Genomic DNA, 25,733 nt, shown 5'->3' on the forward strand with positions numbered 1-25,733 from the left:
CATTTGTAGTAATGCATGGCCAGACAGAAATCCTCTTCTAAATCAACAACGACTTACGATGTTGAAATTGGTCTCATTTGCCAACACTGATGGGGTGGAACAGACGTGTACCACAGCCAGCCACCGGGAGGCAGTTGAGGTCTTTTGACTTTACTTTTCACCAGCACATACAGTATTTATAGACCCCTTCTCTCCTCCATGAAAGCATCACATCAAAGGATGACAACAGGACAGTGAACCAACAATATAAGGTGGCTGATGATGTATTACTCCATTCTAAATTGGTTCATGTGTCCAGGAGATATATGCCCATATTTGGGCATATCATCCATTTGTGACTGTTTGCCTAATTTCCATTTGATTAATAACTGATAATCACAGTATTAACATGTCAACTGGACATGTGTTATTCCAGAAATGGAGGACATTTTTCTGCCCTCACATGAAATTTGCATGAAATAGAGAAATATGCACTTGTTTTGTAAAAGTTGTCAGACAAATTGTAAATTTATATGTAGTTTAAATGGCCAGTGTTTTTTTTTTTTTTTTTGGTATGATTTTGTCTTTCTTGTAATGGTTCAAACATTGATTTATCATATTTTATACAGTAGTCTCAACACATGCAAGTCTGTTATTAAATCCCTTTTAGCCATCTCGAGAACGAGTGAGCTTACATGACAACATCAAGCTAATTGCTGTGACCGTGGGTAGACCAAAAGAAAATACATTATTAATTTTTCCCCAACATTTTTTTCAGTGTTTCTACCATAATTACGTGTCACTCAAACCTACACAGACTTACTCATACCATCAGAAGAACTTTTCATATCAAAGTTTTTATTGTTGTAGCTAAGTTTGTTCTTGGCCAGTTAGCGTAGCAGCTAACGCAGCTAGCATGAACACCTCAGCAGAACTTGGATTTTCAGCCCTGTTAATGTAATTAGAGTGATACATATGTTTAATAGAATTTTATTCAATTTTGAAGGATTTTTTTCCCAGCAATGTTTTTGAAATGCAAAATGTGTTTTTTCAGGAGCCTGAGTATCAGTAACAGGGTTGCACCGGACACATCAAAATGCCATTCCCAAAATCAAAAAGCATGACCAAAAAAAAAAATCTTATAATAATCAGTTTTTCTTGAAACTAGACAAAAAAAATAAAATAAATAATAGTAATCAGTCAATGTTGTTGATTTAATTGTCCTCCAATTCTGGAATGATCACAACGCTGCAGGGTCTCGGCTTCAAATCAAGTAATCAAAGCACCCGATGCTCTGATTCGGATTCCGAAACGCAGCGTGTGATGGCCCGCTGGGGTGGAGGAAGGAAAGTAAGGCGTATCAGAGCTCGCAGATGTGTCTTTTGTAAGTCACATACAAGATAGAAGGAGTCAGGTTTGTTAAAGGTCACCGCTAGCTACTTCCTATCCCTTCTCTCTGCGGGTTTCTCTTATTGGTTGCTTGAGGTAAGCATGACCTTTTCTCCTCTTTCTGTCTTTCCATTTTTTTTTTTTTTAAACACACATTTCTACCAGTTGTTGCATACGTTGTGGCTCACACAACAGCACAAGCAGACCCACACAGATTGGATATAAACAAACAGAAACAAACTTTTTCCCTAATTGTGATGTTTGGTTGCAGGGGGACCGCGGGAGAGATGGCGAGGCAGGAGCTCCCGCTATACCTGTAAGTGCGGCCTTCTCCTTCTGCTTCCACTGGGTGACAGAGTGCTTACGTTTCTGGAGCCGCTGCCGAGCGACTGCAAACGGGAATGTGTGTTTGTGTGAATGGTGAACAAGTGTCTGCACAAGGGCAACGGGATGAGGCGAATCCTCCAGAAGAACAATGTCTTGGCTTCAAGACCTAATTTGGGAGTTACGGCCTTTTAATGCGGCTTGGGGCTCATATTTCTACCCAAAGCTAGTCCAAGCAGTAACCTTGCCCATGCTGATCCCAAATCATAGATTTGTTCCTCTTTCCCCCCCCCCCACTCTGTTCAAAATGGTAACATAACAACAAAACATTAAATAGAACATGAAACAAAAGGAAACAGAATCTAAGCAATTTTATCATCTATTCCCAAACTACTGCTGATATGCCATTGAGCAAGGCACAATACCCCCAACTGTTCATATGTGTGGCTATATTGCATCTTAGCAGATAATACATTTTATAACTACAGTAGTTACATGTTGTTAAGCTGGTTGCCATTACTAAATTTGGTCATATTAACTCATTAGCTCCCAAAAACGTACAAATACGTCATATTTTAAATGTTTTAAGTGTCCCAAAGACGTATTTATACGTTTTTTGTTGTTGTTTTTCATGCCAGAGTATAGAGAAGGCTTTGATGCAGTCTCTCTACTGCAGAAAATGGTTGAGTGGCAGCAGAGTATAAGAGATCAACCAGGCCATGTGACAACTCCCACAGTTCTAAGCAGAATTGTGAAAAATGATGAAACTTAGCTATGTTCTATTGCTAATTGCTGCACAGCGGAAACAGATAGGAATATACTTTTTTTTTTTTTTTCCCCTGATAATAGAAGAGACTCTTAATCTCTCTTTTGGTATGTTCCATATTTTTATAGCAATAGAACATAATATTTCGCGGGCCTTGAAAAATCAGTCAAAATCCAGGAAAACACTGAAGTGAAAATGGTTGGGAGTGAATGAGTTAAAAAGCTCTTTACTAGTCCAGGTCCTGTCTGACCAGGAATCTACCCTGATTCTATCAAATAATTTTGATCATATGAACAACATGTCACCATCTTAAGAAATACTTTGCAATCAAGCTACAAATCTATTCTACTGTATATGTACATCAAATTGGGTGAGCAGTTTCCAAATTGTACGCCACACGCTAACAAAAAACAAACAACAAAAAAACACATAATGAAGTGAAATCCTCACTCAAGATGTTCTTCCTGAAAACAGCTTGCACTGGTGAGCGAGCACACAGAATCTCTAAACATGTTTATGTAAGCCATCACTATCAATAACATGTGAAGATATGATACACATTTCTGTGTGATCTGCAATTTCCAACTTCCAAGCCAAGATTTGTATTTCATTATTTTCCTAATGACACTGAATAAGTTCCATTTGAGACAGAGTCCAAGTATTGATTACTCTTGGTATTGATCTTCACATCCCCTGAGAGGGATTCGACAATGAATCCAATCATAGTGTGTGTGTGTGTTTTCTCTATTTTTTGTGTTAGCAGCTGTAGCTTGTATCGCATGGAGATATACTCGTGTAATCTGGCCTGTGGCACTTGAGAAATGTAAAGCAATTATATTTTTCCGTGTGCAGGTTAAATGTTGACTGTGCGAAGCCAGCGTTGAGCGCAGCTCAGCCTCCATGCGGCAAACTCCCAAAGCGAAACGCATCGGCAGTGAATCACAAATGTGTCACTGCTGAAACGTGCGCGACGATTTGTCTTCCAAAAGACTTCCTAATTCCTACGGGGTGGAATAAGTATGACTCGCTAGTGCCGCGTCTTCCAGTAAGAAGACAAACAGTTTTTTTCTTCGAGGCTGCAAAGAATATGACAGTATTCCTAATCTTTTATGAATATTATATTTTCAGAGCAACGTGGTATGTCAGTTGGGAAAATTTCCAAAATTTTACACTGTACCGAGACAGACAAATGGACGATACTCGCTTCTAAGTCCCCTGGATCTCCTCACGAATTCCAATGTTCAAGTGCATAGAAGCATAGTTTGACTTTATTTGCCCAATCATCATCAACTGTTTGACAAAAGCATTCATCAAATTTAAAAATAAATATAATTGGCTTTTTTTATTTTTTATTTTTTATTTTTTATTTTTTTTATTTTATAAATGCAATATATTCTGCTGATTCTTCTGCCAGGAATAGGTTTCAGGCCAGTCCGTGAAGAGCGAAAATCTGCATATAATTCAAATACATTGAAATATAATGTGGAAATTAAGCATTTTATTTATTTATTTGATTAATCAGCCGATTAATCAGTAACCAGTATTTATTTCTGACAAAAATCTGTATCAGCATTGGCCTAAAAAAATAATCTCAGCCAGGCCCTAAAGGCACAAAATGCATTTTGACTTTTGAACAAATGAGAACAGAGTGGACAATTCCCACTGGAAGATTTTTTTGTTGGCCAGTTGTGGGCGGCGGTAGCTGAGCTTCTTCAGTTTTCCGATGTCCCGCTGTGAGTGGTTTGACTCATTAAAAGTTGGAACGGAATCACATGGCATCAATCTACTCGTGGGCAGCATGCAAACTCCTGAAAACAGGAGGAGGACACAAATAGGTTCAATATTTTTCTTTCAACAACAGATCAAATGACACGCTATTTAGAAAATGCGGATTTTCAGTTGTAATTGGGAACGACACTTGGTGACACTGTCTAGAAGGCCATATTGGAATCGGAGGTCCTTAAGAAAATTTCAAAGCTTTTTGTCAGCAACCCTGGCCCGTTAACTCCTCAGTCAGCAGGCAAACTGCCTTTTCCCACGTCACCTTTGCTGCCTTGACCCAGCTCAATAAAAGTGTCTCAACTCCGCAGACGATGACGCAGGAAATTTTTAAAAATGTATCACAAGTATGTCCGCGCTTGACGCACACCCTCTCGCCTCTTCGAATCTTCCGCAGTCAGCACCTCCCGGGCTCGTGTCTCGTTTCCAGGTGCGCACCAATATTTGAAGGCTTCCTGGGAGTGATTTGACCTTTTTTGTATGGGTGGATTTTTATTTTTTGCATCTCTGGTGCAGCCTCACGTAACATTTACCAACAACGTCATGTTGTCATGGAAAACTGGATGAGGATTCTAGTGGCATCCTGTGAAGCTCTGTGTTGAAACATGCTGGCCACACAAAATATTGACACTGGACGCAATTTAGACATTTTCAGTAAGGGGTTTACTCACTTTTGTTGCCAGGGGTTTAGACCAGCTGTGTGTGCCGAGTTATTTTGAGTGCCACAGTAAATTTACTCTGTTATGGACACACTTCACATCATAGCAAAGTGCCGTCCAATGAAAATATCTAATCATATTTACAAAAATGTTAACTTTAGATACTGTATGTCGTCTAAATTACACATGTAGGGACAGCTGTCTGAGGCACGGTGGCAAGTGTGACTCAGGTCCAACTTGTCGTGATTCAAATCACGCACAGGGGGATCTATAAACTGGGGAAGCGCAGCGGTCGGTGAACAAGAACACTCCGGGCGGGAGTCGTACGCTCGTCAAGGCAATGTGCATGCGGTTCATGCTGGCCGTGTGTGCGGGTGGTCGATCGTTTGGATTTCAGCAGCCCGTTTCATTGCCGCACACAAATAAGAATTGTACTAAATGTTGTCCATAACAGTAGTTCTTAATCTTGTTGGATGCTGACACTCAACTCTATATTAATAGAGCACTTTAAAACAAGCACCACTGATGGAACCCAATGATGAGCAGATACAATGAAAACCGCAGAGGCCCTAGAATTGAGCCATGTGGAATACCATATGTTGTGTTATACATGCAGTGGTGGACAAAGTACCCACTTTTTAAAAAAAACATTTACTGCCATCTAGTGGCAGAAAACACAAATTAATATTACACTTGTTTTTGTTTTTTTTACAGTATAGCACATCTTTGAAATTTTAACGCACTTTTATGAATTATTATGCAATTACTGTGTCAGTCACTAAAATATCCAGCCATATTTCTATTAGTTCAACATTTTTTCCCCACTTTTATGTTTACGAGAGTAGGAAAACTTAGGGATTTTTTTTTTGTACATTTAGAACAGATCTAAAATTTGTGATTAATCATGTGTTAACTATTGAATTCATGCGATTAATTATGATTACAAATTTGAATCGCCTGACACCCCTATTTTTTATACAATAAATATACAATAAATCAAACTTTACCTCCTTGTAGTCGTTATGATCCACTGTCACCGTTTCTTTTATCATCCAGCAGGGGAGACAAGAAGCATCTTGTTCAAAATTAAATTCCGGACAACACAGCAACAAAGTGAACTTGCCTCAGTTTGTTTGCTACCAAACTGTTGCCACTATATTGGTTCATTAAACATCTCATCTAAAAAGTAATCTCAAAAGACACATGTTTAAATACTTTGAACAGACCAAGCTTATTTTCCTCCTTCAGCACTCGGATGGATAAAATGACTCGCCAAGGGGCCTGTTTAGAAAAATGTAATTTGCAAGCTTTGATTTGCAATGTGATATTATTTCCGCGTGCAATATCATTGCTAATCTAAATAATGTTTGCTAGCCATGCTCGTGAATGGAAAAGGCCTCGATCGAGGCGAGAATCATTTGTGAAACATGACACTGCCATTTGAAAGGAGTCGTTAAAAATAAGGAGGGAAATGGAACACTCCTCGAGACTTCCATATACGTTAAAGTGTTTAATTCGGCAAAACAGCCTGACACAATTGGTGTTACCGGCAGATGCTGTTTTCAAAGGAATAAAAGATTCACAAAATGCATTTTTCATTACGATACAGCAAGTACAAAAGTGTGCGCGAGATTGCATCGGAATAAGCAATCTAAAACGTTGTGTGAGCCGAGGGAAGGGCTTTGACGGGGGGGGGGGAGAAAAAGAGCAGCTCTGCATCACCAATGCAGAGCTGCGAGCGTCGCTCCTCTGACACTCCGTCTCGGCTTTTGATATGTAAGCACTCATTTCTAATGTTTCTCCATTTTTTTTCCTCCTTGTCTTTTTCATCCCCACCCTCTCTGCTCTCTTTTCTTTCTTACATCAGGGCCAAGTGGGACCCAGGGGAAGGGAAGGAGAGGTATGTCAAATTAGACTTTGCGGTATTAGATATAATCCATTCTCTCTCATTCTGCCCCGCAGTGAGGAGCCCTGACAAGCTTGTGCGCGCCTTCTTTGGAAGACTTACAGAGCCAATACCTTCAGGCCTGGGGAAATCTAACCCCCCCCGGGCAAAAGTATACATCACAAAAGCATTCTTTCCCAAAGCCGAACACATTTGAAATAGCAAACGCTTTACCGTACTGTCAGGCTGCATTACGAATTGACGGCGCTACAACGTCCCCCAGTTGTGAACGTGCGGTCTCGTTTGTTGATGATGTATAAAACGCACTTCTCCTCTGCGGGTGCATCATTTTGGATCACGAGCAAATGACCACTGCTATTTTATGATCATCGAAATGCATTATCAAAAAAGAAAAGAGCTGTTTGGTAGGTGGTTAGGTAGTTAAACATGGCAATTTCAGTGGAAAATGTGAAATTAGTGTTAAATTGCAAGCTGAATAGAGCCTCATTTAGTTTTCATATTGTGGTACCGTGCCAGTTCGCCGCCACGACTTGTAGTAAAAAAAATAAAATAAAAAAATAAAAAATAAATAAAAAAAATCAAATATTGATGTTTTGAAGTTTTATAATTAATTTAATTATAATTATTTATATATTTAGTTATATGTAGTTTATTTTTATTATTACTATTTTATTATACTATTATTATTATTATTATTATTATTATTATTTACATTTATTTATTTTATTTTTTGACATATTTGTGACATTTATTTTATCACCATTATTATTATCATTATTATTTTTACATTTATTTATTTAGTTATTTGACATATTTTTGACATTTATTTTATCAACATTATTATTATTATTATGATTATTATTACTATTAATATTAATATTTTATATTAGTATATGTTATTTTATATGTATTTATTTATAATTTCATTTAATGTTTTGAATTTTGATTGAGTAGTGTAGCACACCTCACACCCACATGTGTTTTTCGTCTCGTTGAAATTAGCCTCATGCAAGTGAGCGAAGGGAGACCGTGCCCGTCATATCATCATCATAATGATACACAATCTTAATAGGTTGGTGAGTCTTGGTAAGGAAGTGACTCAGAGATGGCATTAAATGTCAAACTGCACTTATTTGAATTGATCATAGATACCAATGCAGTTTACAGTCCTGTGCTAAAGTCTTAGGCACCATTAAATATCTTGTTTATCAGTCATATGATGGCTCCTTCAGGCAGTCATTTCAAAAAAACTAAACAAACAAAAAAGCAAAAGGTGCCATGACACTTTCGGAGAAGGTTTATAAAAGATTGTGATTGTGGTTCGATTGATTGCAGCAAAAACACCTTCTATGACTATAGTATAAGATTTTCTCTCATCTGTCCTCCTTCAGAAAGGTTTGAAAGGGGATGAGGGCCCCAGGGGGTCTGAAGGAAAGAAAGGTGATATGGGCCACAATGGTCACATGGGAGCTGTTGGCCCAAGGGGATTTCCTGGCCTGGATGGCCTGCCCGGTCAACCGGGTCAGCCCGGATTTCCTGGAAAGCCAGTGAGTCAAAGTGCTCATTATTGTCTCAGTCAAAAAGGATTCCTGGCAAGATTTAGAAAGTCACGTTTCAAGCCACTGGGATTATGCCATAAATGCCAAAACTAGATTAAGATTACGAACTTCTTTTGAACGTGTAGCTTGTTTGAGATTTGCTTCTGTTTTTCAGGGCAAGTCACCATCAGATGAGCATCTTGTAAAACTCTGCACCGACATCCTGCGTAGTAAGTTTCTGTTTTAATGTCACTGTGCAGCGTGAAGGTCGGTGTCTGAATAGGATTGACACAGATTCAAATATATTAAATACAGAATTGGGGACTCTATTATGATTTGAAGCTGTCATTATTATTAGGGATGTTCGATTTTATTTATTTTTTTAAGACTGATACCAGAAATAAACTGACATAATTTGAAAGAAAGATATATTCCTTAAAATTGTATAAAATGAATGGCAGTTTTCTTATTCTAGTTCCTGATCATAAAATGGCCACAAGAGGGCAGATGATACTGATATCGACTGCCGTGTTGCGAGTACCGATACCTCGAAATAAAGCCCGAACCATGAAATATATGAGAGAAAATTCTGATTATTTTTAAATAGAGCATTTTTTGGTCCTTTTGAACATTTTTTTTGTTTTTTTTAATCAACTTCTACATATGACTTTTGATTTGTGTCATATTTGATACATCTGGTCACAATGCTTTAAATTCGTACATTTATAACTGTCAAACACATAATAATAAACAGACTTACCAAACATATTAGTATTTTCAAAAATCAAAAAGAATTTCCCACTATTAATAAGTATAGGTGTCTCACCTTTCTCAATTGGGGCGATCTTGCAAGGTCGCTGGCTGATACTGCCCTCTAATGGATTATCCGTGCAATGCATATACGTCAGGGTTTTATTGGGGAGAAAAAAAAATGAAATAGAGGGCTCAAAATGTCTTGTATTGAAGAAAAAGGCAAAATTCAAATTATCTTTCGTCATGATAGCCTGTCTATTAGTTTCGAGATTTGTCCAAAAAGCCAACCCATTTATAGGCTCCATAATATTGGGCTTAAGACTGACATTGATATCATGGACGTAACATGAATAATGTAGCAACTGCGCCAAGGAAACATATTTATAATATGATTGATTGATGTGTTATGATATCATTCTCACAGCTCTTCAAGGGCATATTTTGCAACTGGCTGCGATGCAGCGTGTTGGAATTCATTTGGGGCGATGAACAAAATGGCTGCTGGAATTCCACTTCTTCAAAATTCCAACGATTCAAATAGAAGATTCAGAAAATGAGCAATTTGGGGTGGGGTCGTTTGCTATTATAAAAGTGATAAAAGTTGGAAAAATGCTTGGAGGATACTGTCGTCATATCAACATTTAATTACATAACTGACATCTTTGCCACACTAACCTAATGTTCGATGGATTTTCAAACAGTAGGTCGCTGCATAAGTGCTTATTGATCCAACGCTGGTGTCATAGACTCTGATTGAGGACAAGCTGACATGATAATTAGAGTGATGTTTTTTCGGGGTTGGAACCATAACGACGTCTTCCATTACAAACTAGCAGCTGCAAAGGAAGTCTCAGCAGACACAATTAGCTGTAATGAATAGAAGCGGTGAGACAAAAAAAAAAAAAAAAAAGTACTGGTGAAGAAACAAGACCTACCTGAGGAGGGACGTCTGTGTCAATGATTTTGGATTGGTTATGTGGGGAATGTGAGGCGGTGAGAAGCATCATGGATGATTTCTGTGTGTGGGTCATGATCTAACGCACCTGTTGTTTGTATGCAGCAGGTGGTTACTATGGTGATTCTCAGCATTTTTTTTTTTTTTTTTTTTTTTGATGATGTCTTGTAATCTTGACTCCGGCAACACAGAAAATGGAAGAGATTTTTTCAATAACGATGCTTCTAATGTTCTGTCCATAACTGCAGTTTTGAAGCATCACGGCGCTTTTCCTTAAGTCTACAGACGATTATCCTCACCCATTTCGCTTGAGTGATAGGAAGTGGCTAGCCAACATCAGCAGACCCTCGAGGGGAAGGATGGAACGCATAATTAGCTGTGGCTGAATGGTAAACAGGATCCTGATTGGCTTCTCATTCAAGTGCGCTGGCACGCAAACGGCGAGGTTAAGAGAATGATAAATAATATCAGTAAACTGGTTCGAGCTTTATGTTTATGTCGGACTTTAAATTGTGTTTGGAGATTTACGTTGCTATTCACAAGGCAGCGTTGGACTCGAAATGCTTTAATATTGTGTCATTTGGGCCCTTCATTTGCACAACAACGGCATTTTGGAGCCTGACACAAACATTTAAAAGCAGGTCTGGAAGTGCAAGTTTTAGAAAACAACACCATTAACATTATGTGAACACGAAAACAGTCATCTATAAAAATGCAGTTTCGTCAAAACCAGTGAACACCAAGTGCACCCTCAGAAATTGTCCAATTTTTGCTTAATAAGTGGGTCTGAAAATTATTTACTTATTTACTACAAATTGTTGTGATATTATTTCAGTATCATACTCGGATCATGAAGGGGTTGACATTTTTGTTGCCCCTGGTTTTAAAGTGATTATTGTTTTGACTTACTAGTAAGGCTGGGTGTCGATTCTAACTTCCTCAATTGATTCAATTTTGATTTACAAGAGTTGAGTTCGATTTGATTGTGATTTTTTCCTCCCCATTCGATTCACTTCAGCTCAATCCGATATCGATTAGTTATGGAACATAATTCATTCTTGAATAGCAAGTTCATGATTTCAAAACACCACATATTAAATTCCAAAGGAAATTTTGCGGAGGCAGTAAATGGTCAAATTATTTAGTTTATTAATGAAAGTAACCCGTGTTATAATCACTTTAGTGTTTATAACAAATGTTGACTTCAGCAAGGTGAGATGAAAATATTTTCATAATCTAATTAAATAATTGTAAATATGAATTTACAAAAAACAAAAAAACAAAAGAGTCTGAAAAGTGCAGTCAGGTATTTCACAAGTGTAAGAAAATACTTCAAAATTCATGTGGATAGGAACAGTTGAGATAAAAAAAAATATTTGGCCTTTAAAATTAAATTTTCCTAAGAATTTATGGGGAAAAGAGATATATAAAATAATCGATTTATGGTTTTATGAGTCGAATATCGGGCTTGAAAAGGAAATTATTCTTTTTTTTTTTTTTTTAGCCCACCCCTAATTACTAAGGATAACAGCAATATCGCACTTTTAAAATTGCCCCAAGTGATGGACAAATGAAGCTTCATGACACACGTGATATTTTTTGACTCCTCGAGATGGCACCTTTGGTTTAAAGATATAGTGGAAATGTTGTCAATTTGCATTGAGCACCTTCTACACAAGTAAATTCCAGGGGCTTCATGAAGCTTCATGAAACTTCATGAATCACTTGTGATATTTTTTGACTCCTCTAGAATCTTTGTTGTTCTGATGGAACAATATTAAAAGAACTCAAATCAAATCACTCCAATTCAATCAATAATATCCGTCTCTGCTCTTTAGCTCAACTCCCAGCACTCCTCCAGACCATGGATAGATCAGCAAGGTGTGAATCCTGCCATACTGTGAAGGGACCACCTGGTGAGCCGGGTTCCCCGGGACCCAAAGGCTCAATGGGAATCCCAGGTTATCCTGGCCGGACTGGCTCTGCAGGATACCCGGGGACTCCTGGTTTGCCGGGTCCTCCGGGTCTTAAAGGTAAGCACCGTGGAACGACTCCTTTCGCCGTGCGGTATTACCAGATGAATCCTGAGCACAGGTCAGAATGGCGCCCCTGAGTCAGTGGCCGTGCTCGCCACTTGCTGAAGTCTGAGTGAAGATGCGCAAAACTATAAACGACTTTGCGAAAACAACAGCTCGGGAAAATTTACGGCTGCTTTCAGCTACGATTAAAATCAAAAGAGTGCCAACAGCTAACAAATTGGATGTGTTGATGCTCAATGTACCCCGTAAAACAAGCTTATTAAAACAAGTGAACGCCAGTAAAAGTCAGCAGAGCAAAATAAAATAAATACTGCGTGCAAAACCATCTTAATGAGCTGCTTTTGATTTATCACCCCTTCGAGGGGCTAATCATCTGTGGAAGATTCCAAACCATAACGTCTCACTGTTGGATGTCATTTCACCTTGTTAGTTTAAGGGAAGACAGCTATTAAAAAAAAAAAAAAAAAAAAAAAAAAAAAAGATTAAGAGGCAGCACACAAAAAACAGATACAAATTAGAAAGAAAGCAAATACAAATACTCTAATACTATAGCGCAGTATTTTATTGTGACGTTTGAACATGGAATAATCAACTCTTCAGGACAGATATACTACATTTGCACGGATGCAAATATGCAATTTCACAAATTCTCAGTGATTTATTTATTTTGTATCAAATTAAAACAAAACATCCTTTCACGCTTAAATTGGAAAAATGTTTCTAAAATGACCAATAATGAACAAAAATGAACATTTTAATTTAAAAAAAATTCTTTTGCACAGGTACTAAAATGTTTTCCATCTAATTGACCCACGTCTACTAAAATTGATGTGGGTTGGTGGTAATGGTCGGAATCTTGAATCTGTGAAGCTACATGGCATAAGTGTGTATATTTTTATGGGAGGGTGGCAAAAAAAATGATGCTCATTGTAATATGTGGGAATGCTGAAGCATTCCCACATATGTTATTGTAATTTTTATTCTCCACACTTTTTTTTTTTTTTTTTTGCCACCTAACAACTCCCACATAATACTTCCAATTTACACTGCTTTCAGCATTCCAACGGAATTTCTGCAGAAATTTCACTTTGTCTAGTTTATTAAAATTGTACTACTGCAACCGGAAGATATTCAAATTCAAAGGTGGCAATTATCTGTCCTTTTTTGGGTCATTTAATTTACATTAGAATTGAAGAAAAAAAATTTCTGTCACTTTCCCTCGTCTCACTGATCATTGTGGGAATTGGATGTTGAAACTAATTGGTTGTTGTGACATTGTTGTCTTAGATCACCAACGTTAACGCTCTTCAATGTCAATGTAGACAGAGTGTAATGTGTTACTATTAGCTCATTCACTCCCAGCCATTTTCACAGAAGCAGTCCCGTTCGCTCCCGGCTTTTAACTGGATTTTGCAAGGCCCACAGAATATTGTGTTCTATTGCTATAAAAGCAGGGAATCCATCAAAAGAAATATTAAAGTCTCTTCTTTCATTAGGAAAAAAAAAGTATGTTTCTGTTTCCGTTTTGCAGCAATTAGCATTAGAAGAGAGCTAAGTTTAATCAGTTTTCACAAATCCATTTAAAATTCTAAGTAATTGAGCTTTTTTTCTACATGGCCCTGGTTGATCTCCTTTGCTCTGCTGCCACCTGCTGGCCGTTTGTGTAATAGCTACCATTTCTTCAGAGGCTGCATCAAAGCCTTCTTTGCTCTAGCATAAAAAAACACACGTATAAATACGTCTTTGGGACACTTAGAACATAAAAAAACGTATTTATACGTTATTGGGAGTAAATGAGTTAAGAGACTGTTTTTAAAATATGAATGTTATACTTACAAATAAATATAGATATGACTAATATTACGTGACACTGGTTATATAATCATCAAGGCTGGAAAATATCTAATTCATTGTGACTTTTACAGTAATTTCACTTTTGTAATATATTTGGATGTGTAAGTAGACATGATTTGCTCCTAGGTGACATAGGACCAAGAGGGTTAAAGGGCAGCAAAGGTGAAGGACACCAGGGACGCCCAGGACCACCCGGACAGCTAGGTATGTCAAAATCATACAATCATTTAATTTCTTTCCAGCCATTAGTGCATTTTCTGTGGTTGCAAATGTTTCAGCAACTAACCACATTTTTCTGACATCTGAGCTCTCATCAACACGAGCGCACTTTTAATGGAAATGCATCAAGGACGTTCCGTTTTGAAACAAATATGTGGGTAGGTTTTTTTTTGCGAGCGCTTACATAAGATTTTTTGGTGATGTTCTATGTTTTGTCTTTTTTCATAAGACGGAAAGAAAATTCACTCCGTCAATTAGGCAGAAAACCAAGCCGGGTAGTGTTTATATTCTTTTTTTTCTTCTTCTTCTTTTTTTTTTTTTTTTTCCTCTAAAGGGGCTCGCGGTCCTCGTGGCTTTGATGGAATTGGACAGCCAGGCAACCAGGGAATTCCTGGCAAACCAGGCCCCCCCGGAGATCCTGGCAAAAGGGGTAATCCGGGGACACCGGGGATATGTGACTTATCCATGTGTTATCAGACCTACAACCTCAGGGAACATTACAGCAAAGGACCCAATATCTGATGGCGTTCGCAGCAGCGTGGGACACGAGCGCCACTGGCTTGAACCACCCACGTGCGTCCAGAGGCCATTTACTGTATCGCTGATTCATGCGCGCCCGTTGACTCCTGCGTGAGCACGTTGCGCGCGGCACAGCAACACTGGAGGCAGAAATAACCTCGTACGCTGAGTCAAACTGAAAACGGGCGGCGCGTGATTCATAGTTACAGAAATCATGGTCAAAAACATCAGCTGAGGGGACGCGTTAGACGATATTGATTCTACTCTTTAGTTGGAGCAGCTTTATATGGAAGCTGTAATGTTCGGTAAACATTTTTGAAAAAGAAGACATAATCAATAAATAGTACCATGTAGCATTATGGGATAATATGCTACGTTTGTAGCATTTAACCTCCAAGTATGTTGGAACGTGCTCGCCAGTCAAAAACGCTTAATCCAAATTGGTTGCATGCTTCCGTAGGTTTATTAGTTCAGTAGGTCCAAATGTCATAAATACAGAGTAGCACCAATGTTTATGACTGTTGTTTTTGTGTAGGTCGACAGATAAGAAAAATAAAGGCATGTTTTATTCCTAAAAAAATATATTTATTTAAAACCCCTTGTCGTTCCACTGTAACATTCTGTAATTTGAACATACACTTAAATATAGGAAAATGACGACTGTACTGAACTGTACTAAAAAGTGTACCAACATAATTCTAAAAAAATAGAAAAATAAAAGTTTTTAAAGACTAAAAGTTAAATACAACTGAACTAAATTACCCACATTCCACATGGAAAAATGATGAACACAAACGTATACAATCAAAATTTGTATTGATTATTTTGCATATTGAAAATTCCACCTAATCAAGTCTAAAACTTGAAGTCTAATGTAGCATTAATCATTTTACGGTATCAACAAGTTATTTCTGCCTTGAGCGCTAAAGTGCTTCCCCTTGTAATGATTGTATGAACTTTATGTTCTTGAAAAGTGAATTTAAATATCTTGTACGAGAATCAATCAATACATCAATTTCATCGTGTTATCTAACTTTACCTTCTACCAAGACCCAATAGAACAAAGATACATATTTAAATGAGGGTTATGCATTTAGGTCCAGAATTGTTTGGACAATGATTTTTCAAAAATCTTTGCACTATACACCACCATCACAATGGATTTCAAATAAAACAACCAATATGTCAATTATGTGTCGTATATTAAAAAAAAAAATGCAATCCCTTAAGAGAGAAAATCTCATAATTATTGCACAAAATCACGTATTGCTACAATTCTACTGCATATTTGTGGCTCTTTTTGTGATGGTTTAGTTCAAATCCATTGCAAAAGGCAAAATCCCAAATTTGTCCAAATTCTTCTGGAGCACAATGCACAGATTGTTATCTTGTCTGATGCATCTTCAATCAATGTCTTTGTCATAAACATAAGAAATTTGTGCTAATCTTAATCTGTCACTGTGTCAAACGGGCTACTAAGAATCCTGTTTTAATTATATTTGTATTGACCTGCTAAGTGACACTGACAGGACTTGCAATGGATTGTCTGTGCATGTGTCGAAGAACTTCTAAAATCCCGAATTTAATATATATTAACTTTTTTAAATGTAAATATGTTTTCATATTTTAAATAGAGGCCTGTTACCTGCTGAAAAAATACTTTAGTTACAAAATGTCCATTTTTTTTTTCTTTCATTTTTGATCAAATCAAATCATTCAATTTTTCCTCACATAGTGGCCAAGGTTGTTTATTTCCTCAGCTGTATTACAGAAAAGGCCACTGTTTGAGGAAATACGATAAAATTGTGCATTTTCTAGTCTAACACTTGTTTGTAAATACCAGAATAATAATCAGCACAACTTCATTGGTGCTGCTCTGTGTTGCTTTGCTCTTTATGTATTAAAAAAAAAAAACAAAAAAAAAAAAAAATCAGGACATGGCTAGTGAAAAACTAGAAGACACCTTATTGTCACTTGTCTTTAATTGACAAATTACAAGATTGGCTACAAAATGGTTTAATCCATGAATCAATTTTGCATTCCTAAACATCCAAGATAATAAATACCATATTGCACTTGATGGTTGCTTACCTACAGTACATTTGGGAATACAACAACAAAAAGCCTGCATAATAATTGGTATGCTGGCACATTATTTTTAGACTGATGGAAAACAAAGTTTTTCATTTCTATTCACAGTGCTGCACAAACATGTCATAAAAAAAAAAAAAAGTTGAAAACGTCTCGGTTGAGCATTGTCACAAAAAGGATGTTTAAGCCTTTGACGATTTTTTTTTTCGTTTGTTTTGAGTGAAACTGACAATTCCATACAGATTTACAGTCAATTCTAGTGTTATTTGAATTGAATTGAATAATGTCACCTACGCATAAGGCGGTTGCCATGGCAGCCCACATGAATGTAGTCCAACTTCCCATAGTTCTAGTAGTCCACAGACATTTTTCATCAGTTGAACCAATTATGTTCATTTCCAGTCTGGGTCTGACAATGTAATCGGAATCCAACTGAGAAATCATCGGCCATTGATATACAGTCAACTTCCTTATATTTGTGGTTTGACACTGATTTTTGAAGAGGAATTTATCATCTGTTAGTGACTGATTTGTATGCATTACTTTTCCTTTATTATTTTCAAAGGACTCAAAGCTGTTTAGAGCAAAATCGCGTGACGTTTCCAAGGTCTTTCGGTTAAACTCACACATTTACAGCTGTCACGACAAACGCAGATGCAGCTAGCTGCATTTCGCATTCGCGTTAGCTCTCCAGACAAAAAAGAACCACAACACATATTTAACTACAGACGTAGGCAGCGGGAATATGTTTGCAAGGAGCAGGACAAATTTGGCTCCAACTGAAATTGTATCAGCCCACATTTAGCGGCAGATTAAATTTAGTTGCCTCCTCTCTCTCAATTTCCACAGGGAAGAGGTTTGGGACAAAACGTCAGCACAAAACTGTCATTTGGAACTGTCAAAAATGCCTTGTGGGATAACAAACCTAACAAGCGCCTCTCTCCGGGTTTCGCGCATCAGGAAGTCGCTTTCCAAATGATGCTTTTCCACTTTCATATGGTACATTTCTACTCGTCAGAGTTGGCAAGTTTCAAAGTAGTCCCCAAAGAATAGTGAACTATTCCAGAGGTTTTCTTTTCTCTTTTTTTTTTCGGTGCACATGAGGGCTAATAATAGATAGATATTGAAATGTTCAACCAGATGAACAGCAGGTCAAAGAAACCATTAGAAACACAAAGTGACACTCATCATGTATGTGTCCATGCTGGCCGTCCTATTTTTGCACCAATAAATAATGTTGAGTATCTTCTATAATTATTATCCCAAATCTAATTTGTGCATTATATCAGTGTAACAACTTGAACAGCGATTTTATGTGTTTCATTTCCACCCCATTTATCGTACACTGTGACTGAGTTTGAAAGCTATAAAGTTATATTGATATATTCTCAAATTTTTCCTTTAGTTGCTCATTTGTATTGATTTTTTTTTTCCTATCCTGGTAGTGCAATGACTTATGAATAGCTTTTGTATTTGTTTATCACTTTGGAATACTTTCACAAAGCCATAAATGTATTTGTAATATATCCTGGGATGATAATTTGTAATTTGTATTTGTGTTGGGCATTATTTATCTACATATCAGAAAGTAAAAGTTTGTAGGTAGTTGGAAGATATAATTGTGTTGCATTGCAATGTTTTGTTTGTTTACAAATGGTATTTTATATGACAATAAATATTGTTGCTTGAGGGTTTTTGGACCATGTTGGATTATTTAATACTTTCTCGTAAATGCAGCATAACATACTCAATCTAAGTTATTAATGGAGCTAAAAACAGGTAAAGTACATGTAATATTCCACCTCAAAATGTTGGCGGTCATAAGTATTCAGCTCGCTACACAAATAGCCATATTTATTAGCTACTGTAGCTAGCTTGATAGCTAGCTAGCTGAATATATCATACTCAATCTAAGTTATTAATGGAGCTAAAAATAGGTAACGTACATTTAATATTCCACCTCAAAATGTTGGCGGTCATAAGTATTCAGCCCTCTACACAAATAGCCATATTTATTAGCTACTGTAGCTAGCTTGATAGCTAGCTAGCTGAATATATCATACTCAATCTAAGTTATTAATGGAGCTAAAAATAGGTAATGTACATTTAATATTCCACGTCAAAATGTTGGCGGTCATAAGTATTCAGCCCTCTACACAAATAGCCATAGTTATTAGTTACTGTAGCTAGCTTGATAGCTAGCTAGCAGATAGATAGATAGATCAAATCTTTAAAAAAAAAAAATCCTCCATCAATTATGTTTGAGTTCCAAAACCAAACAGAAGTCACATACACGCATACACAAAAAGCCACATTATTCTGGGATACTTCCTTCCGCATGCTGTCTGATTTATCATTGGGTGACTTGAAGTCACTGTGAGTCAGCTCGCTGCTTCGCTGGAGTCCTCCGAGTCAGACAACAAGGACAAGGCCAGACGGTAAGTCAGCTCTCGTTAGCATGATTTTCATTCAAACAAATGTGCACCTTTTTCATAAGAGGTCCCCCCTTGAAGGTTATTCACTTGCGTGTGGTGTTTGGTAGAATTGTTGATTTAGCCCCGCCTACCTCATTTGCGCATTCTATCTATTTCTTACAGATGGAGACGACGGCAACAACGTACGATTATGACTATGATAATTATAGTGATGATCCGACCACACTTGTTGCACCGTGTAATCGGGATGTTGACAACTACGTTGGAGCTCAGCTGTCCATCCTTTACTACTTCATGTTTCTCTTCAATCTCGTTGGCAACGGACTTGTCCTGACCATCATCTATCGGTGAGTAATACACCACATGTTTTAATGTAATCTTATCGTTGAGCCAATTCCGTTTCTCTCCCTCTCTCTCTCTCTCTCTGTTTTTTAAAGTAGTGAACAGTTTGTTGCTGAAATTCATAATAAATAATGTATTTCACTAAATATATAATTAGGTCAGACAAAAGAATCAAATAGAAATAGCATCAAGTATTCACGCTCAAAGACGTAAACACTTCACCTACTCAATGGCTACACTTTCAATCTTCCGAAGAAAACTGAAGGTCACCTCCATTGTTGTTCGACATCTCCAGCACTTTTTTTCTATTCACCCTTTTGAAATCACAGAAAATAGGTTCAAGGAAACATAAACCCAAAACGTGTTGAATTACTTTGTGCAGAAGTGTTTTCTGTGTATGGTTGTTTACAAGCTAGCTTCATAGGTGTACGGTAGGAGTCCATTACTGCCCCTCAAGGTACAATTTCCACTAATGGACTCCAATTGGCTAATTATTGGAGTGCAAAGTGGCATTTTGTGTCTTTCTCATAGGGAAAAACGTACAGCTCCTCAAATAAGATGAGGAAGTGTCAAGTGTGATTGCAAGGCATTACTTTTGCCACTCCACATTTTAGCATTTTATGCTCACACTTTCAGGCATCAGAAAATGGGTGGCGTTCCTCATATATTGAGTTCAAAATTACCCCTCAAAGCTCAAGTTTGTCCTTGTAATTATACAAAAGACAAATGGGCAGCAAGCACACTATAATGACCACACTACGACCGTTCCTTGGTCAACGTGAAGGACTATTAGTGTGACTCACTAAATAGACTCCATTGATTTTCAAGATTAGCACGGGTTAATGATAGCTGGCGACGACTTTCGGCTTATAATATTCAAATTCAGGGTATATATCGCCGCCTCAGGAATGGAAGAAACTAAAAGACCTCTTGTATAAAAATTTTCACTATCGCCGGAGTCTAGAAAGTGAAAGACATTTAAGCAGCTTCAAAGCTTCATGTCACGCATAAAACGGATGATTGCCGCGGTAACATGGCTCGTTAACACCGGGGCCGGGCGTAATAATCGATTAATTGATCGTTAAGAATGTGTTCAATTGTGTGGAATTGATTGTTGATTAATGGAGTCTTGAAAGCAATTTGAGGCAAAATGAAGTGAACTGCTGTTAATTGGAAACACGACTTTAACCGTTCAGCTTTTTTATTTCCAGGTATTTACGTCTCGTACGAATATTACAAGATGGACATTGTTTCGAACAAAAGACCAAGAAAGTAACGGAAAACTGTCGTGAAGAAGAGTGATTAACGACGTGAATTTTGAGCAGTTGCACGACTGTGACCTTTTGACTTCATGAAACTTTCGTCTTCTGCGCGGCTTCTTCCAGGCTTTCCCAACAGCCTCTTTCAGTTATTTGTTGGGGATTACTCCCTTCAGTCTTATCTTAAGCAGGTAAAAATCCAAACCGTGACATTACCTGAGTTGTTTGGATCATAAACAGACCATTTCTTTCTCCGCTTTCCTCTAACGTTGCTAAAGATTAATCTTCACTCATCTGTCCATAAAACCTTTGCCCGGAATTTTTCTGGCTCATCTCTGAGTTTATTATTTTTCGGTGAGGACAAGTTGTTTCGATATTCTGGTATAAAGCCTCTGTACTTGACTTCATGGAGTTTCCTGATAACAGATTGCAATACTGTAACTTGACCCTGGAGGGTGTTGCAACTCGCATTGTGTTTTTGTCGTTAACCGCTGCTGTCTTTTTTTTAATTTGTTTTCAGTGTTTTCTAGCTTCTCCAGGACATTCAAAATGGCTACCAACAAAGTTTTTGCAAGTATTAAATCCAACTAATACTTGGGTTTTATCTATTCCGCTGTAGTCAGTATTTTAAGGTTACTTTTTTTATTTTTTGGTCATCGGAAGAGGCTCATCTTCATGCATGACACCAACCAAGATTAAAAAAAAAAAAAAAAAAGGGGTTGCAGTTGGCTTCAGGCATGCTTGTAACCAAATAAATAATAGCAGCATCATATTAAAAAAAAAAAAAAAAAAACACACACAACCTTTTGCCTTATGGCTAATGGAAATTGTAGAGTTAGTCACGATTTTATAAATCTGTCAAATAACCTTGCTGGAAAGCATATAACTTAATTCTACATCAGTTATATTCTATTTTAAACATAATGTATCATCATCATCGTAGCTATCAATAGTTTGGTGATATTGTTAACGCTGCTTAGCTCAATTGATTCTTTTATCCTTTTCATCGAAACAATTTCTAATTTTTATTTTAAAGATGGACCAATGGGACTGTCCTCTTTGACAAAATACAAATCCCAGTCTGCTCTGCAACTCTGACATGTTATTTGTAACGTCAGTGTAACATCCTGTCAAAAATAAATAAATCAGTACTTCAAAATAAAAGCGCTTAAGTATCATAACAGTTTCACCACACTTGTTTGAGTGCAACTTTTAAAGAAGCGACCATGTGGTCCAATAAAGTGTTGTGAAATTGTGCTATTTATATAGAGGGCTTTTATTTTGAAGGTCTCACTTGTCATATAGTAGAAAAGTGGAAAGGTCTGTGTCGTGCTTCTACTCGGGTTGTTGCTTCTCCTGGCAGTGCAAGTAAGGTAGGTTGTCTTTGTTATTGTTTTGCTTTTACCGTAATTAGCCTGGGGGGGGAGTGTTTGCTGTTGAGAAAAAAAATACTTTTCGGAAAAAAGGGTTAGAATGATACAAAGCAATTTGGAGCAAATTGACTAACAGAGCAATTCATCTTTTAAAAAACTTTTTTTTTTTTTTTTTTACCAGAAAAACACAATATTACCGGGATTGAAAACAGACCAAAAAAAAAAAATAATCACCTGAATGCTATGCTATCAATGAGAAACTGTAGTCCTCCTCTTCCCCTTCCTTTGTTAAAGCTAATGAGCAACAAACAGCTGCCATGTTAATTTAGTGTGTTTTTCTTTATAACGGTGTTATTTATTTCTTTAATGTGCTACATTGTTTTGTTTTTTGTTTTTTTAAGTTAAGTATAACTTGTTTTTTGGCCAGGAATGGATTGATCGTATCTCCATTCATTTGAATGAGAAACATGACTTCGGTTTATGAATGTTTCAAGTTACAAACAAGCTCCCGATTGTGTTGCTGTGCACCGAAATTCCTTTTGACACCACATTGGGATGTTTAACATCCTGTTACATCCCGATTGATTTTGGACCTGATCTTTTGTAGGTTCGAGAAGGTGACCACTGTGACCAACATCTTGCTGTTAAACCTGGCGACGTCCTCGCTGATCTTCATGAGCAGCCTTCCGTTCCTGGGAGTTTACGTGCAGCTCTCCGACTGGATCTTCGGCAACGTTATGTGCAAGATCGTCGGCACCGTCTACTATCTGGGCTTCTACAGCTCCGTCCTTTTTTTGACCCTTTTGACCTTTGACCGCCACCTTGCTGTTGTTTACTCCTTGAGTACGTCGCGAATGAGGAACCGAAGCTACGCGTTCGTTTCCTGCTTGGCGGTGTGGTCGATCAGCAGTTTGGCGTGTATTAAGCCCATGATTCTCCACACTACTTTCGTGAATTACATTAACAATAATACGTACTGTCAAGAATATCCTGGAGATTTTCCTTCCATCGATGTGTCTCAGGTAAGAAGATGCGGGTTTTACATCCAGCTCTTCCTTTTCTTCCTTTTCCCCCTGGCAACTATCGTTTACTCCTACATTAGAATTGCCGTCACTGTCATGTCATCTAAATTGGTGACAAGGTTCAAGACAGTCAAGCTGGTTTTCATCATCGTGATGCTGTTTTTTATTTGCTGGACCCCATTCAATATCGTCCTCCTGATGCACGACGGATCACCAAATTGCGAGCAAGAACGGAAAAGGAGCTACGCCCTTCACGTAACGCGTAACTTTGCTTACGTCTACTTTTGCGTCAGTCCCATCTTGTATACTTTTGTTGGGAAAAAGTTCCAGACTTACTTTAGACGGCTGATAATGAAACGCTTGCCCCAGTCAAAGAGGTATTTGACGAGCTCTCGATACAGTAGAAGCAATATGTCCACTAAAAGTACAGCATACTAGTTTTTAGAAAAACTGTATTTTATAGTATCCAATGCAAGCATCAGAAACATATTTCTTCATAAAATTGAGTACAAGAATGAATCATATTTTTCCCATTTGATACACCAATATGCTCGCAAGTCAATGTGACCCAGCATTTTTAAAATGCATCCATTTTCCATATCACTTCATATAATTATTTGTTCCTATCTTGATATAAGTCACAAAAACATTGCCATACAAAATAATTATAATTTGACATTTACGCTTTCATGAGTCAAGAAATAAACCACAATGCTTAAATATTAGTTCATGTGAAGCATAGACTGTGCCTAGTAAAATTCTAATGAATAATAATAATAATAGGTATTATTATTATTTACATTTACATTGTGACGGCAACTAAATACAGACAGAAGAGCTATGCTTATGGTATCTAGCAAATGACGGAAAAGAAAAAAAAAAGATACATCTTTTCATTTACACGTTGGCTGTCCTGTTGCTTTTTTACTTCCACTAACAAATTGTTTAGTGTGACATTTTCTCCTCCTATGATTTAAATTAATCAGGTGATAAAGTTGAATTTGAGTGGCTGAACTACCAGAAACAATGTTTTGTTTTGTTTTTCTTTAATTGTTGTTACAATGTTTTGCTTGATTTTATTTTATTTTTTCATCATCTGCAAATGCTTTTGATTACATATTCATTATGTGTTGGTGTGTTTTGTTTTATTTTAAATTTTCTTATTCCAAGCATAGAAAATATTAAATACTGATTTTAATATACATTACTGTAATCAACATTTTTTACAATGTTTAATCAAATGATGATATTCATCTCTGTGAACATACTGGTCATGCTAATAATTTCTCACAATTCTTATCAAGAATGATTTAACAATGTAGGAAACATATAAATCCAGTGTTTACATTTTCAAATGACTTCTATAACCTTCCAAGGAAATCACGATCTCCCATCTATTTTTAGAACGCTCCTTAGGGGCTACCAGGTGGCGGTGGGCATCATGCTGGTGACCCCTGATAAAGACGATCATCCCCTTGAAGAATGTAGAGGCAAAGCACTCAAACAAGACGCCTCTCTTGTATAAATAATGCCCGGTGTTCATCACCACAACTCTCGTGGCAGTAACTCCAAAGAAATATTACAAGATGAGTTGGGGAAAATATACAGCCTACACGACAGCAAGCAAAAAAAAGAATTTATGTCGCATCTGCGACCATACTGTTGCCTTTCATTTATCACATTCCCATTGTGTCGTCCCAGCATGAGCTCTGATTTAAAACGGAGGTAGATCACGGGCAGAACTGCCCTCCAGCCTTCAGTGGCTTTAAATCCCTTCTACTGAGCTTCACGCCATGTATGCCTGGCCGGTGATAAACTGTTCGCCTAAATTTCTGCCTTCCTCCACTTTGTTGAGGAGATAGGGAAACAGTGAAATGAAGCTGTCACAAATGAACTACAGCCAAGTGTTGTGTGAAAGTATTAAGAGGTGCCTTGTATTTCATGTGTCTAGTTATTACACACGTGGGAGGAAAAAGGAAGTGGAATCTTGTGCCAAAGACACTTGGGGGTGGACAGAGGTATTTATAAGCAGGGGATAAAAAAAAAACAAAAAAAAAAACATAAAAAAAAAACAAAAAAAAAAAACATGCAGCACATCATTGTTGAAGTCACACTTACCATACAGAAGGGGTGTGCAAACCGTTTTGTTTGAGGAAGGCATACATAAAATGGAAGAATGCAAGGGATACACACACAAAGATTACTATATTGTGTAAAAAAAAAAAAAAAAAAACAGCAATGCATATAAACCACCTACAATCTCTAATAACAATATTGATGCACTTACTTGCTAATGCAAGCACACATTGATCGCTTCACAAAAAAAATTAGGTTCCCCTTCATCTGACAATTAGCATAGATTTTAAACATAGAAGGCCAAAACATCCCTAATGAAAATTAAATTGCACTAATAAACTAGCCACTAGAGGGTGCTAGAACTTCACAAATGGAAATCTGCCGGACTTTTTTTCTTTTTTTTTTTACAGATGCGTTCCTTTTAAATATTGTGAACATGACGACGATATTGTGGCA

At 37.3% G+C, this 25,733-nt stretch overlaps 2 protein-coding genes across 3 annotated transcripts in view; both read left to right on the forward strand.

Annotated features, from left to right (window-relative positions):
• The window catches only part of LOC144008973 (uncharacterized), a 53,357-nt gene extending 34,893 nt beyond the window's left edge, over positions 1-18,464 (forward strand). The window contains exons 26-32 of the mRNA XM_077508380.1: positions 1,640-1,684; positions 6,764-6,796; positions 8,194-8,349; positions 8,516-8,570; positions 11,887-12,081; positions 14,068-14,145; positions 14,495-18,464. Coding sequence (XP_077364506.1) covers positions 1,640-1,684; positions 6,764-6,796; positions 8,194-8,349; positions 8,516-8,570; positions 11,887-12,081; positions 14,068-14,145; positions 14,495-14,682 — 750 coding nt within the window. The 3' untranslated portion in view covers positions 14,683-18,464. The remainder of the gene's footprint in view (positions 1-1,639; positions 1,685-6,763; positions 6,797-8,193; positions 8,350-8,515; positions 8,571-11,886; positions 12,082-14,067; positions 14,146-14,494) is intronic.
• Positions 18,465-19,367: 903 nt separating this feature from the next.
• LOC144009403 (C-C chemokine receptor type 3-like) overlaps positions 19,368-25,733 on the forward strand; it is a 35,911-nt gene continuing 29,545 nt past the window's right edge. Inside the window, exons 1-2 of one of the 2 annotated variants that reach the window (XR_013280912.1) lie at positions 19,368-19,552; positions 22,787-23,201. Coding sequence is in view for 1 of the 2 variants with exons in the window: in XM_077509127.1 (XP_077365253.1) it covers positions 19,368-19,552; positions 22,787-23,639 (1,038 nt within the window). In the remaining variant the exon portion in view is untranslated. Of the gene's footprint in view, positions 19,553-22,786; positions 23,890-25,733 lie in introns of those variants that run through there. The other variant, XM_077509127.1, reaches the window with a different exon arrangement.

Source organism: Festucalex cinctus, chromosome 20, assembly GCF_051991245.1.
Source record: "Festucalex cinctus isolate MCC-2025b chromosome 20, RoL_Fcin_1.0, whole genome shotgun sequence".
In the NCBI taxonomy this organism is placed as follows: Eukaryota; Metazoa; Chordata; class Actinopteri; order Syngnathiformes; family Syngnathidae; genus Festucalex; species Festucalex cinctus.